At 42.1% G+C, this 16,554-nt stretch overlaps 1 protein-coding gene across 1 annotated transcript in view; it reads left to right on the forward strand.

Annotated features, from left to right (window-relative positions):
• The window catches only part of MGAT5 (mannosyl (alpha-1,6-)-glycoprotein beta-1,6-N-acetyl-glucosaminyltransferase), a 149,988-nt gene that overhangs the window by 6,288 nt on the left and 127,146 nt on the right, over positions 1-16,554 (forward strand). The window contains exon 2 of the mRNA XM_019554075.1: positions 1,752-1,919. Coding sequence (XP_019409620.1) covers positions 1,752-1,919 — 168 coding nt within the window. The remainder of the gene's footprint in view (positions 1-1,751; positions 1,920-16,554) is intronic.

The following is a 16,554-nucleotide window of genomic DNA, read 5'->3' on the forward strand; positions in this document are numbered from 1 at the left end:
GATCTTAATATTCTTTCACATTTTCCTGGTTTAGATTACCTCCTCGTCTGTTTTTGGTCTGTATCCCATTTTCCCATGCTTATCTCAATTTTTTTTTCAGTTTTAATTGCAATTTTTTGTTAGCAATTTATATTTCTACTACCTTATGTATTGAAACCTTTGAAATTTGATGTACATGGATCAAATGCTTGTCTTTTTCAGTATTAGAATAATAGTAACACAGTGTGTGTTTGGTTTTAAAGTAACAGTGAAATATTTTATACAAAGTTGTGTCGGAGTTTCGTCTTTTTAATTTCATCCAAATGTCTGTTGTCCTGCCAGCAGAGTTTTTCAAACAGTGCTGTTGTTAGCAGTGTTGTACGTCTGATTTTGAGTTATTTTCATTGTATTTTCTGTCGCAGTTTTTTTTTTTATTTACCCTATTTTTATTTTCTTAGCTGACTCGTGGCTGTGCTTTTAATTATTACAGCCACTTTTTTCCATTTAGTCCAAGATTAGTAGCATATACTGTGCTCATCTTGTGCTCATTTCTTAGATAACATTTGTGGTTCAAGTCACTATTATTATTGTTTTGTCATTTTCCCCATCTTCATCAGTTCTAGCATAATTTAATTGTTGATATTATTTTAAATCAACATTTAAAAAAAGCCTTAAAATTATGTGTATGTATTTATCATATATTTTAAAATATCACTTATAACAATCTTTCAAAAGTAAAGTGCAATGATATAAAGACAGATATGGAAAACTCCTTTAAAATTAATGTTTGTTTTTCATTCAACTAAAAGAAATAGCTTTTCCATGTAATCCTTCTCTGATTTGCATAACCATTTGACTACTCATTAAAAACTCATTTGAAACGCTAAATGCCACATGGTAAGTCTATGTCCATTGTAACAGAGGCAGGCAAATCTCTGCTTATAAATTATCATTGGAAATTCCACCAGGTGTCAGATTACAGATCAGAAAACTATTTGATTTTTAAACTATGAAAAGAAGATAATTGCACAATTTTAAAACCGTTTTGTTTGAGTAGCAGTCTAAAAGTAATATTTGAATATAATTTAAGTAAAATTATTTAATCTGAAGTGCTAGGTCTAGTAGACAAAAGCTAGTATATTCAAAGTTGAGCTCAACACCATCTTCTTAACTTGTATAAAGTCCTTTATCCCTACTTCCTCACATTCTTAGCTCGCAAGTCCATCTGCACTACTGTTAAATTTCTTGATTTTTCCCCTTTATATGTTTTTAAATTTGTTTGTTCAACTTCCTTAGTCTTTCTGGATTATTTTTATACATTCTTTTTATGCAGATTTCCTCCTTCCTTTTGGCGCAATGCTGGGGCGGGCTGTAGGGGGGAGCCTCTGATCACCTAATGACAGATATAATTATTAGCTTGCCTGAGAAAAGACATGGGTGGCTTTATAAAGTTGTTATAAGACTTAGAACTTGCAAGGGTATTGTGCCAGTGTGGACCTGATTGAATATTTCAAGCAATATGGCTGAATATTTTTTTTCATCTCTTTAAGGCTAGATTTTAGCTCATACAGTGGACTAGCTAACAGGTTGTTCACCTGAAAGTACTCGATGTGAAGCTAGACATTATCTACCATCATAGGATCATAGGACTATGTGACAGTAAAGTGGAATAGCTTCCTTCTTGTAAATAAATAATACCTGATGAATATTTGATTCTTCTGTGGCATCCAGTATATTGTTAAATGGGTTAATAATTACTTTTTCTGTTATAGATTTGAAGAAAACTCTTGCAGTCCTACTTGATAATATCTTGCAGCGTATTGGAAAGCTAGAATCCAGGGTAGAGATTCTTGTACTTAATGGGACGGGAGCAAACTCAACCAACAGTACTACCACCGCTGCTCCCAGTTTAGGAGCAGTTGAGAAACTCAATGTAGCAGGTGGGTATGAAAATTGTTGAGAATTTTGCCTTTATTTTTATCATATACATATAGAGTCATGTGGGTAACATGAATGCTAAGAAATCAACTTTTTAGGAGGAAAGTAGCCTGCCTGGCTGCTTTTCATTTCTAAAATCCTAAATTCCAATCTGACACATCATAATCAAACACGCATCAATTTCTTTGTTTAATGAAGAGGATACTGATGAACCTCACACATTTTGTCTAATTCAACACATGATGAGTGTGACGAGAGCTCATGGGTTGAGAACAGTTTAGTCTGTGTGTAACAACATGGTCAAGAACTAGAAGATAGTATGAGGGATTTTATACTTTAAGAAGAGGATTGTTAAAAGCATACAATATTATGTCATTTTTCTACCAGTCTTAAACGTAAAACTTGATTTTTAAATTTGTCTATGCATTTTCCTGTCGTGCATCTTTAACCATTTTAGTGGTGCCACCAATAGCTAATTCCAAACCCTGACTTAGGCTTCAGATAAACAGGAGCTGAACAGTTATGGTCATTGGGGTGCGTTTTATGCGTCTTGGAAAGCAGAAGCCAGATCATTTATTGGGATCCTTCTTGTATTACTTTGCACTGGGCCCTAGAAAATATAATAATGGCTAATTAAATGTGCCCCTGCAGTTCCTTGTACATAGTTAAAAAATATGGAGGCCCAAAAGGAGGTAAAACTTGTTGTCTGGCTTTGATATGCTGCCCCAAGGGCAAAAAATGCTCAGTAATGGAAGTTTCTGCACTCCTGTTAAATGGAATTTGTAACCAAAGTAAAGTACTCTAGACAAAGTTGTTTTTAGGAGAAAATGGCATCTGCTGAGTTAAACTGAAAAGCCTGTCACTTAAGGTATGCTGCCATTGCATAGTAACAGTCTGCCTCTTGCATTTTACAGCTGAAGGAAACTGTCCAACATGGCATCTAAAATAGTGGAGTAATATCTTGTGCAATGATTACTCCAGCAGTTTACTTTTTATCACATTATTAGTACCTAGTTTACTTAAATCAAGGTCAAATTGATACTAACCACCCAGTGAAAGGCAAAATTAAGATTACCTCATTCACCTTCACAGGTAGAATTTTTTGATCTTTAGGGTTTACTTTCACACTCTCTTAATAGACCATACAGAACATATTGAGAATACTAACTGTTATTATCTGGGTAGAACTCTAATCATTTTGATAAGCTTTATTCACAATGGTTTGTCATAATTTCCTTTCAGAAGCTAGAAAAAGAATTCTCTGTGGAGAACCAACAGAAAATCTGTGACCTTAGCTGCCTTTCAAACATAACATTAACTTTGAGCTGTTTTTTTTCTTATTTGTTCACCACTATTTCCATTACAAGAAATGACAAATATTCTTTTAAAACATAATCTAATAGAACATCCTGTGTGAGCAAGTGTTTCATGTCTTTTAGTACTGATGTTCTTCTAAAAATGTGCATGGAGCCAATAAAAAAAAATGAAGCTGCTCATAATTTAATTTAAACACTAGTTATAGATTCTAATCAAAAAGAGCACCATTGTTATCTAATGTAATACCCTGCATGATGCTGATCATAAAACTTTAGTTCTACAGCTCTTCAAAATGAAGTGATTTTTTTTTGTGTGTCCCTTTTTAGAATACAAGTATCTGCAGACAAAATTTAAAATATTCTGAAGTCTGATGAATTCTGTTCTAGGTTCTAGTGTTGCTATCTATGTACAGTGCACTGATGCTACCTTTGCTGTATTGAGCTTGTTTTGTGGCCTACAGCCGTCTCATTCCACTGTTAACCGTCACAGTCCCAATCTATTAATTGTAAAACTTCATACCAAATTCTTTGGTCCTTAAAGAGAATCTTACTTTGTTCTGTTAAAGGAAAAATAACTCATCCTTCTGGGGTGCGTCCACACGTGTGGGCACATGCACTTGCAGCAGCTCAAATAGAAGCGGTGCAAATTTGAGCCGGGGCTTTTTGCCTCAATGTGTTAGCCATATCTGGAATGTTTTGACTTTATGGCTAAGTAGAAACAGTCTACAAGCCCAAGGTTGAATCAGTTCAATATTTGCAGGTTAGTCTAAACTGCATAGATTGAACTGATAAGCAAGTGAACAGATATTCATTTTGGATTCTAGAAATGCTGCCACATGGACTGTAAAGTGGATGGAAAACTGCCTGGAGCATGGGGCTCAGAAAATAGCAATCAATGACTTGATGTCTAGTTGGCAGCTGGTATCAAGTGCAATGACCCAGGGGTCAGTCCTGAGGCCAGTTTTGTTCCAGGTCTTCTTCAACAACCTGAAAGATGGCATAGCGTGCACCCTTGGCAAGTCTGCAAATGACACCAAGCTTAGGGAATTAGTAGATGTGCTGGAGGGTAGGGCTAGGATTCAGATGACCTAGACAAATTGGAGGATTGAGCCAAAAGGAATCTCATGAGGTTCAACAAGGACAAGTGCAAAGTCTTGCACTTAGGACAGAACAAGTCCATGCACCGGGACAGGCTGGGGGCTGACTGGCTGGGCAGCAGCTCTGCAGAAAAGGACCTGGGGGTTACAATGGACAATAAGCTGGATATGAGCCAGCAATGTGCCTTTGTTACCAAGAGAGCTAACGGCATACTGGGCTGCAGTGGTAGGCGTGTTGCCAGCAGGTCAAGGGAAGTGATTATTCCCCTCTCTTCAGCGCTGGTGAAGCCACATTTGGAGTAGTGTCCAGTTTTGGGCCCCCCACTACAGAAAAGGCGTGGACAAATTGGAGAGAGAGTCCAGCGGAGGGCATCAAAAATGATGAGGGCTGGGGGACATGACTTCTGAGGACAGGCTGAAGGAACTGGGCTTATTTACTCAGGGGAAGAGAAGACTGAGGGATTTATAGCAGCCTTCAGCTACCTGAAGGTAGGTTCAGAAGAGGATGGAGCTGGACTGTTCTCAGTGGTGGCAGATGACAGAGCAAGAAACAATGGTCTCGAGCTGCAGCAAGGGAAGTTCAGGTTAGATATTAGAAGAAATTTCTCACTAGGAAGGTAGTAAAACACTGGAACAGGATACCCAGGGAGGTGGTGGAAGCTCCGTCCTTGGAGGTTTTCAAGACCTGGCTAGACAAAGCCTTGGCTGGGATGATCTAGCTGGGGATGGTCCTGCTTTGAGCAGGGGGATGGACTAGATGTGACCTCCTGAGGTCCTGGCCATCCCTCAACTTTATGATAAGTGAAGTCTTGTTGCTAGGGAAGGGAGTATACCATATGATCCTTGTTTTGGAGAAACATATATCTTTCTTAAGTTTTGAACCAATGAGGTCAAGGTACTGTGGTGATGGGCACCTTCCTTTTAAAAATAAGGCATTATCTTGATTAGTGGAGACAGAAAAGAGTTAACATTGTTTTAGACGGTGAGGGGTGGGGGCAGTTGGAGAGTGGGTTTCCCTTCTCAAAATAGCTGAATGGAAACCTAATTGGACTTCTCATGATTTTCAAAATGTATGGTTCTCTTTTTATAGCCATTTATCTTAAAAGGCATAATCTGTAATAAAGAGTTGCAACCAGGCCTGTTAATGCCTTCTAGAACGAATAGGTGAAAACTTTCTCAGCCTCATTTGCTTTGATTTTACACGCAGGTTCATAGATAGTTTAGGTCAAGGAGTTCCTTCTTGGTCCTTTTGTAGGCCTGACACTACAGACTGTCTCCAGTGTCACCAAAAAAGAATGTCCTTGGGCCTCTAGAGTCCAGGAATCCTAGTAACTGCTGTCTTCTGTATTTCAGGTTGTGGAGAAAATGTTTACTACCTGTTTTAAGCAACATCACCACTTTTTTTTGTCAGGTATGCGACAAGACTAGAAAAATATGAATTCTGGGAGTACTGAAGCAGTACTCCCTTTCCTCAGATGCATTCCATTTTCTCTCAAAGGAAACTTGAAAGGAAGGGACAGCCAAAGGAATGGGGGAAAAAACTTAACTAAGACTATAAGCTGATTTAATTAATTGAAAGACTAGCAGCTTTCTTAGAGATCACTAAATGTATTTGGTAACTAAAATAGAGGATCCAATTTAGAGATTTGAAAAGGAAAAATAGAAACTGGATAACATTTACCACAAGAAAATACAAGACAAGTTTCTTAATGAATTTTCTTATGAAAGAAACTGCTTTTAGAGCAGAAGTTCTCAACCTCCAGCAAATGGGCCAGATCTGGTTGGTGAGGCCGTGTTATCCAGCCTGTAATCTCCCCTACGGTACAAAAATTTGGCAGTGGAGAAGGGTGGCAGCATTGATTGTACCTCTCCTGCTGCCAAATTTCTGGACCCATGGGGAGTCCCACAGGCTATATGTCCAGGTATGGAGTTGGTCCAGTGCATGGTTGGATTTCATAGATTTCTTGGGCATTAGGGCTGGAAGGGACCTCGGAAGATCATTGAGTCCAGACCCCTGCCCAAAGGGCAGGGAGTCAGCTGGGGTCTGGCAAGATAAGCATCCAATTTGCTCTTGAAGGTGTTCACTGGAGGTGCTTGAACCACTTCCGATGGCAGGCTGTTCCAGACCTTGGGGGCTCGGACAGTAAAGAAATTCTTCCTTATGTCCAGCCTGAAACGGTCTTGTAGTAGTTTGTGACCGTTCGACCTCGTCATCCCTTGGGGCGCTCTGGTGAATAGATGTTCCTTGAGATCCTGGTGGTCACCCCGGATAAACTTATAGGTGGCCATCAGATCACCCCTGAGCCTGCGCTTTTCCAGGCTAAAGAGCCCCATGGCTCTCAGCCTGTCATTGTAAGGTCTGTTTTCCTGACCTCCGATCATGCGCGTGGCTTTATTGGGCCGGTGCACAAGGTTGCACCTGTGGACTGGCCAGTAACAAATTTGATTGTAAAAGATGATTCTTATTAATCATGTGCTTTCAAGTCAGACAGTATCTTGGAGCAGTGGTTCTTGATCTCTCAGGCCAGCGAGCTGGATGAATGTTTCAGTGTCAGTTCACAAGCCAGATCCAGCCTGGAACTGGCGTGAGCTTGGTCCATGGGTGTGATCCAGAATGCCAGCATGGCCCTGTGCACCAGGTTGGCTATGGAACAAACCCACATGCTGGTTCAGCCCTTGGAAGCCAGTGTTGGAAACTGCAGCATTTAGTGCTGCTGCTGCTTCCTCACTACCACATTTATGGACCCTTGGGGAGCCCCGTGGGCCAGGTGACACAAGCTGGAGGTTGCACACTGCTTTCTTAGAAGCTGATCAAAGGAGCTCCATTTCTTACTTTGGAAGGAAGGAAATGCAGTTTACTCTTGAAAAGTATTGTTTAGGCTGTTGTGGCAGAGGATTTACTTGTGTTTTTACATTTATATGCCAATGAACATTCGTTGCAAGTCTTTAGGAACCTTTCAGTGCACTGTGAAACTGTAGTGCTATGAAAGAACTATGAAAGTATTTATAATGGATACGCCTAAAATCTTGGGATGTCAAGGTAGAAAACCCAACATAGAAAATTGTCACCTGTACTTTGCAGGTTGGCACAATGCAAACCTAATATTCTTATCACAGGCATAATTACTTAATACTATAGACGGATAAGTTTCATTTTAAAAGTATGCCAGTCTGGTTGTTTATTGAAATGTCTGTGATGCTTACTGAGAAGAAATGTTGTTTGGGGAGGCTTTTTATTGCATATCTGTGGTGAAATGACTGTATAAGTGTGAGCAGGCAAACTGAACTGGCTTCCATGTAAATATTTTCTTGTACATAAATAGGCAGTACCTGAAGTATTCCCTTGTCAAGGGGGTAAGGTTGTTAATTTTCACAGTGGCTTATTCTGGGAGACTAATGGTGTAAGTTACACAAGAATAGATTAATGATAGACCAAATCTTTTCACCAAAACAAGTAGTTGAAGAAGAATTTGAATATAATCAAAGAATACACATTCTGTTCATAGATTTCCAGACAGCCTACAATAGCATACACAGAGAAAGTCTGTGGGTCATATTAGCTGAATTAAGAATTCCCAATGAACTAAGTGAACTCATTTAGTTTGTATGCTTGAATCAAGAAACAGAGTTAGTGCCTATAGAAGAAAATCTGACCCCTTCCAGAACCAGACTGAGATGGGGAGATGGTCTCCAATGCTATTCAGTCTGGACTGGAAAATAATCAGGAGTATAAATAATATAAGGAGAGGAGTTCAACTGAATTCAGAGCATAAAGTCCTTGCATATGCTGATGATATCGTTCTCATAAGTAAAAAAAAAAAATATGAATAATAAAAAAGCTCTGTATGCCTAACTAAAAATGAAGGACAGAAATCAAACTAAAAGTGAATGTGGATAAAACATAGTATTTGCTGGTAAATAGGATAGCAGTAAATTAGGGACCTCGTGTAACAGTAAACAGCACAAATTTTAAGCAAGTAACCCACTTTAAGTATTTAAGCACTATCAGCATGGAATGATAATAGAAAAGAAGAAATTAAAGAAATAATGGAAGTAGGAAATGGCCTACTTTGCATTGCACAAGCTCCTGCCATCAAAGTTTAATTTTCATCAGGATAAGCTATAAATCCATAGAACTATAATCGGGCCATAATCTATGACAGTCGAACCTTGTTTCTTTTGCAAGTAATACTACAGTACTAGATTATTCTGAAAGGAGGATTTTATGGAAAGTCTTACACAGTATGATCCCATAACAGAAGAATAGTGTATACTAACCAATAATGAGTTGTATCAATTGTACAGAAATCCAAACAGACATAGGAAATTGGAGAGGTATGACTATAGTCCCTGGGCCACATCAAAAGAATGGAATCCATCTGGACACCAAAGAAATGTACCTCAGTGACCACAGGGGAAAAGGCCTGGAAGACCAAGATGAAGATGGTTAAAGATTGTAGTGTCAGACCTCCAAATTAAGGATGGATTACTGGAAGACAATGGCACACAAAAGATGGGAATGGATGAAGATAGTGAGGGCAGCCAAGGGCCTCTAGTGCAAAACTATTACTAGTACTACTATATATGCGGAGGTTATTTGGTGAAAGAGGTTTTGGTACTTTTGTCTGTAGCTTTCATGTATAGATAGCACTCTTCTATGTTAGAGTCTTCCTTTAAACACTGATTTATTCTACTGCTTTGGAAACTTTATTACTTTATATCCTATATGTTTAATCACATTGGAAAAATCAGGAGATTTAATCTGTTCCTTCTCCATTTTACAGCTATCTGTATTTCCTGCTTTTTGTGGGCTGCATACAGCTTGCAAGAGGTTATTGTAGAGGTGGGCAATTGTTTGGGCCCCATAGCTCACCAAAACAGCCTATCCTGAGCTAGGGCAGCATCCCCTTTTGCCTCCCCAACCCCCCATGCAACAACTCACCAAAACTCCCAACGTGGGATGGGATCCAGGGAAGTGGTTTTCAGGAGCAGGATGGGAAAGCAAGGCTGGGATCATGTCATGGGGCAGGAACCATATGGGACTGGGGATGGGGCCAGGTCAGAGCCATGATCTGTTGCCTGCAGGCCTTGTCAATAGGTGCAGGTTCTGCAGGCAGGGGAATGTTCAGAGCAGATTGCAGCTGTGGCCTGCCCCAGCCCCGTGGTGTCACCATCCCATGATCCTGGCCCCAGATGCAGCTCCCTGTGCACCCTGCCCACACAGCTGCCCAGAGCTGGTGCCAGGATTTTGGGGTGAAGTCAGCACGGGGCTAGAACAGAGTTGGAACCTGCTGTCAGGCCTTACTGGGGGTCCGCAGCACCTATAAAGGGAAGAGGAGAGTTGTGAACCCCATGGAGGAGGCTTGGGGGGAATTTAGCCTTCCTGCCTCTCAATCTTACCCTCCCCCAGCCCAGGATGCACAGCCAGCAGGTGGGTGAGGGAGATGAACCCAGCAGCAACTCCATGCCCCGCCACATACTTGCAGTGGCTAAGACTGGGTCAGTGGAGGCAGGCAGCACTTGCCACTGTCCCATGACAGCCCACAGCTAGCCCCAGGATACCTGCATGGTGGCAGATGCCCCCACACCCACTGGCTTGGCATGGGGTGGGGCAACAACGGGAACCCCGGTACAGGTGATGCATCCAGGGCTGGGGCTAAGAGTCCCATCTCCACGGACCCAGCATTGAGGTGGCTGCCCACATAGTCCGGGGGGGAGGGGGGCTGCCCTTGTGATACTGTGTGGGGTGGGAGGTGTGTCCTCTACAGCATGCAGCCCTTGACCACGTAGAAGTTGGGCAGCCTCGAGTTACTACTTTAAAGCCCCTCCTGATCATGCAGCCTACAGTGCTTGTCATTTAAGAGAAGATGCCTTGGATGCCTTCAGGTATATGCCATCCTTTGCAAGTAATATAGTAAATCAGGTTGACAAGTCTGTTCTGGGAACACTGCAGGCTGTTTCTAATGTTGCTGTAATGAGTCCTACTGTTGCGGTGGTGATGCTGTTTCTGTGTGATTGTTTTCTGCAGAGGTTAGACTGACACTTGAGTGAGTACCAGATGAGCATGGTCTTGTAGGACTTTATGATAAGCTAAATGCTTTCATTGTTACCTTGCCACTGAACTCTTAAATTAAGGTGACAGTTGTTAAAACATGCCTCTTCTGACTCCCCTCCTTTAAAAAAGAAACCAATCTATTTACTTGATGCATAGTAATGTTTATCACCCTCTACATTGACTTACTCCATTTTCTAGGATTTTTTTAATCCTTTTTTATTTCTGCAAAATTCTTAAAGCTTAGATTGTACATCACTTTTGTTATATCCCGTCCTAGGAGATTTTGTGTACAGCCTTATTGAATTTTGACAGTACTTTGGACAAATTAGGTGCATGTTTTGAAAATCCCAATAAGATTTGCAACATCAAAACTAAAGTTGTAATACTAATTTGGACTGTTTATGGTGTCAGCCACACGTTGCTGTAAGGCTTTGGATCCAGCATTCATACAGCAACATTTCACTGACTGATTTTTTCATTCACGTCTTACCTAAATTCAGTCTTTACCTTCTTGTTGTCCAATGTCTTGGTTCATTGTCATTCTTATTCCACATGTCCTGTGGTACAAATTGGCCATTTCTAGTTTGTATGCTGCTTGTTCCTTGCAATTTTACTTAATCTAGGGCAATAATAAAAACCAGAGGAAACCAGACAATTGCAGGCTTGATTGTTGCAGGGCAGCATGGTGGTTGTATATACAGGGCTGTACATGAGAATATTCTTCTGCAGTGCTGAGCTGTATTAGAAATGCTGAAGGGGACTGTAAGTGGTCCCCTGGGCTGCATTTTGATTAACCACTTGACTGTTACTTGAATGCTCCTAACATTGCACTGATTTCAGTGGCGTGTTAATGGAATATAGCAGCACCACAGGTGTGATGAAGGTCTAGTGATGGAAAAATTCAGTTTTTCTAAAATCATCTTGATGCTTTGCTACTGGAATTTCTGCAATATTCATATACAGTCTTTTTTAACCTTATCTATTTTTGATTCCTCATAATATTTTTCAGATCAGGGAGTTCTAGTTTCCTTAAAGACTTATTTTGAGGTGAGAAAGAAAAACATGAATTAAAATCTTATATTTCAAATGGTTATCAAAAATTAAAGAATCAGAATTCCATCCCAAACTAAAACGTCCTCAGCATAAATGTGTTCAGCCTATAACTGACAGGACTTTGGAACAGACATAGAAACTGCTTGGAGAAGGACAATAGAAATGAGAGATTTTTAGGAGATGATCAGAGAAAAGTATTCCATGAATTAAATTAACAATAGGACTCTATAGTTAGTAATGGAGAAGAGTTGGGGAAGTGGTATTGGCTTAGTAGAGATTAATAATAAGAGAACCACCAAAGAAAGTATATGATGAAATGAAAACTGTTAGAAGGAAGTAATGTATTTCACAGTTTGATTTAATCTGTGCAACACATTGTCACAAGGTATTAGAATAATACCTATTTTTAGACCAGGGTAAAAAGTAGTGATACTGGTGATGTCTACATGTGTATCAATGTGCTGTAATTGTAGCATATTAAGTTTAGTAGTTTTGCTCTTTAAGCCTTTATAACAAAATGGAGTACTTGGCTAAACTATTCAGTTTATTAACGAAGTAAGTGTCACGGAGCGGGGCGCAGGAGCAGCTGTGATCTCTCTCTAGTGCCCCCTGCCGTGCCAAGTAGGCGGTCCAGCACCCTCTTACTTGCCCACCACGTCTTGTTGTTATATGGTTCTAGAAGGGAGGCTGCCTCTTGTCGCCCTGGACACCGTGCTATGCTAATACTGTCCCCCGTTCTGTAGGGAGTGACCTGGTGCACCCCAGCCTTATGGGCTACGCGTGCCTCCAACCTCCCCTTTAGCACGCCCCAAGCCTCGCAGATGTACCGGACGTTATCTGGTCAGATTCCTGTATGCGCCCTTCACTGGCGCCCCTGGGCTGGTCACGCAACCGGCGCCCCTTCACTGGCGCCCCTGGGCTGGTCACGCAACCGGCGCCCCTCTATCCGCTAGCCTTCTCGGGCCTGCTAATTATATCCGCGCCCCCACCCCTTCCTCCTGGGGTCCGCTCAATATACTCACCCCTCCTGGGGCCTACTCGCCCCTCCTGGGGCCTCTCCACATACAGACGGTGTCCCCTACTGGGGCCTGTCCCTCCGCGCACTCGCCCTCTCCGGGCTCTCTATAATCGCGGACTCGCCTCTATAGTAGCACCCTACCCTGGGCTTCTCTTCCTGTGTGCCCCCCTGTGGGACTAACACCGAGCCCCTGAGGCTGCTCGTTGGTGCTCCTTGCAAGTGGGGCTCAGGTGGCCTTAGCCGTGCCTGGCCCCGAAAATCCTCTTTGCCCTTTCTCAGGGCTGGGGTATTACACCCCGAACTACAGTGCCCTCGCCGGCACTGCACCTTGTCAAGGCTGGAGTAATACACCCCTACTACAGTGCCCTCGCAGGCACCGGGGTCCCCACCACTGTGGAGCCCCTCTGGGACTCTTCCTAATTGGGGCTCAGGCAGCCCTAGCCTTACCTGGCCCCCTTGAAACCTTTCTCTGGGTCTTGCCACCCTGGGGCTTCTACCTATGCCCACGCTGGGCTTCCTTTCTCTAAACGTGCCCTCCCCAGGCTCCTCAATCTGTTTGCCCCATCTGGGGCTGGGGTCTAAACGCCCCACAAAACAACACCCCTCTCTGGCGCTGGGAGCACCCCACCTCCCTGGGGAGCTCCTGATGAGGCTTCCTCCACCCCTACAGCCTCACCCGGTCCTCTGGTATAACAATAGCTAAACAGAACCATAAGCCTCCTGGCTATAACATAGGATCTAGGCCCGCCTGGCTCTCTTGCAAAGGCCTCCCAGTCAGGGTTCTCTCCACCCTTACCATGGTGCAGCCCCTTGGGTGCTCAGGCTGCACTGCTCATCTCTGCTCTGCTTGGCGCTCCTGCACCTCAGGCTGCCAGAAGGGAACTGCTGCTAGGCTTTGGCCTGGGCTGTTTATAAAGGCCCAGCCCTGCCCTGCCCCCTTGTGGTCATGTGACCAGCCTGGCTGCTCTGGCAGCCAACACCTGTGCTGTCTCAAGGAGCTTCAGCAGCCCTTATTCCTTCATAGGAACAGGGCACCCAAGTGCTCCTGTGACACTATGCAGTTGCACAGCTTTACAACTCATTATAAACATTGTTCAGTGTGCTGTTTCTTGTAATACTGAATTGTTTCTAGATTATATAACTATTGCTACTTATTATGGAAAATCTGAAAATGGAGACAGAATGGTTAAGGCATTCTAAGGCACTCTATGTATATTGTTTAATTAGTGATAACATGATAGAGTAAAGTCTGCCCTAAATAATAATTAAAAAACCAATACAAATCACTTCTACGGTACAGGTTGTGCTTTGAACTGTGCAGTGCTGTTACATCCCATGCAATTGCAGTCCCGAAGTCACTGCTGCACATGGTACTGTAAATCAGGCAATCTGTTTTTCCTTGCTAGCTCTGGCAAAGGCTCATATCTTTAATATGGAGGTTTACAAGGGGGGCTGAATTTTAATTCGTTTATGTGTAAAATTTTCTATGTCCTCACATACGATGAAATGTTAATTTTACTATGTGTTTCTATTTTAAGAAATTTTACTGGTTCAATTATTATTCCTCAGTTTAATATTAGGCAATATTTATCAGCCCAGTAAGAAAGGGCCTTCTGTTTTAAAAGGTTCTCAGTGTAGTTACTCCACAACAGGGGTGGCCAGCCTATGGCTCCGAAGTCACGAGCAGCTCTTCGGAAGTGAATATGCATCTCCTTTGAATCTTTGCACAAGCACATTTGAAAGCTGGGTACTGTGTGCTTGTGCATAGATTCAAGGAGACGCATATTCACTTCCGAAGAGCTGCATGTGGTTCTGGAGCTGCAGGTTGGCCGCTCTGGCTCTACAGATTCCTAATAGTACAACTGAACTGTAAAGCTTCAGCAGACTCTAAGGTCAGCTCAAGACTAAGGGCTAATGTAGAACATTGGGTATGAAAAAGCAAATCGGTATAGTTTTCTAGTGTTTCATATAAGTTCAAGGTAAAGATGGATCCAGACAATTGAGTATTGTCAGATTATTTTTTTTTTTTTAATTTTACTTGTACAATTCTCGCATGTAAAATGCAAGGAAAGACCCATATATCATTCATGAGCAATTAATTGTATAACCAAACTTTTCAGTTCCTCCAATAATTCTGACAACTGCATCTATAGGAAACGAGTGAGATGAGCACTGGAGTCAGTAAGGAAAATGGTTCCTTTTAATGGCTACATTTTTTCTTTTTCTTTTGAACATAACCACTTCCAAGCAAACTTTCTGGTTAAAAAAATCACCTTGCTGATCATATAAAACAAAAACAATCTGAGTATTAAGATAACATGAAGGGTTTGATTTGGATCTTCAAAAGCAAGAATTTGACTAGATTTTTATAACTAGAGTTTTATTGAATGCCTTTTTTGATTAGGTGCCATAAGATATGTTGCAGGTTACACTAGAACAAAGTTCTCAGACCTGTAAAACTTCATGTGATTGAAGCAATGTTAATCTTTTAACATTGAGCTTCCCTGTGTTCACGTTTTGATCTTATCGTAGTTTATAAGTTCATTCTGTTCATAAAGGTATTGCATACTGCTAGCAGTATTCACTTTTAAAAAATGCAGGGTATTACTGAATATGATAATCTTTCTAAAGCCAAATGAACTTCCTGAATATACCCATTGTATGCACTTGCAGAGGGGCATAACAGTGAATTGCACTTGTCAATGTGGCTCTGAATGTGTGATAAGTTTGAAATGACTTCTTTTTTTTTAAAAAAGTGATTAGTATCAGTTGCTAACCTCTTTCCCTGATCATTTTATGTTGGTTTCTTTCTTTTTAGTTCTTGCATGAAAGACTCATAAGAGAAAACTGACTATAGAGAAACAATAATTAAATTTGCAAAAAAATGCCATGAAGATGGCATATGCACAAAGATACGGGATAGACCAGAAATATCTTTCCTAATTTCAGCATGTCTTACTTGTTACCTATAATAATAAATGTTTACACATGTACATTACTATATTTATGATATGTGGTTTTAAAGTTGATTGTTTCTTTTTTAAACCATTGTCTTTTGCCTGTAAAGTACTTCAGTCTTAGTAGATATTACCTGATTATGATGCAAGAGTTGAGTGCAATCTAAACAGGGTGCTATGGTATCCCCTCAGCTAACTGAGCTTCTCCCAGTGGGCAGCTGCCTACAAGTGCCACAACTGTCAGTAGTCAAAACTTATCTGCCAAAGGAGGGACCATGTCTCTTCCTGCTCTTCCCCCTCCCCCCCACCCCGTTTCTGTTTGTCTTTCCCTCTATTTTCAATAAATTTGCTTCTGTATGTCATCTTTAAATTTAAGCTGTCTTGGAACTTAGGTGTTGCAGGAGATGCACACATGAAGAGAAAAATAACTGCTTAAGAAATAACTCCTGCTGATTCTGGCAAAGAACAGCCTTTGGGATGTTTTTTTCTGGCCTTGCCAAGGCATCGTTATGTAACCAATAGGGCTGTGCAGAGCAGGTAATATTTGATTTGACAGCCATGGGGCAGGAACCATATGGGACTGGGGATGGGGCCAGGTCAGAGCCATGATCTGTTGCCTGCAGGCCTTGTCAATAGGTGCAGATTCTGCAGGCAGGGGCATGTTCAGAGCAGCTTGCAGCTGTGGCCTGCCCCAGCCCCATGGTGTCACCACCCCATGATCCTGGCCCCAGATGCAGCTCCCCATGCACCCTGCCCACACAGCTTCCCAGAGCTGGTGCCAGGATTTTGGGGTCAGAACAGAGTTGGAACCTGCTGTCGGGCCTTACTGGGGGTTCGCAACACCTACAAAGGGGACGGGACCTAGACAGATCAATGAGTCCGACCCCCTGCCACGGGCAGGAAGGAGCACTGTGGGTGGGAGGGGTCATAAGACCCCAGCCAGGTGCCTGTCCAGTCTCCTCTTGAAGATTTCCAGGGAAGGTGAGAGCACCACCTCTGGGAAGCCCATTCCAGGCTCTGGCCACCCTTACCATGAAGTAATTCTTCCTAATATCTAACTTAAACCTGTCCTCCCTCAGCTTGTGGCCATTGTTCCTGGTGACTCCAAGGGGGGGCCCTGGTGAACAGACTTTCCCCGAGT

Source organism: Crocodylus porosus, unplaced genomic scaffold (genome assembly GCF_001723895.1).
Source record: "Crocodylus porosus isolate Cpor-Errol unplaced genomic scaffold, CroPor_comp1, whole genome shotgun sequence".
Classification (NCBI taxonomy): Eukaryota; Metazoa; Chordata; order Crocodylia; family Crocodylidae; genus Crocodylus; species Crocodylus porosus.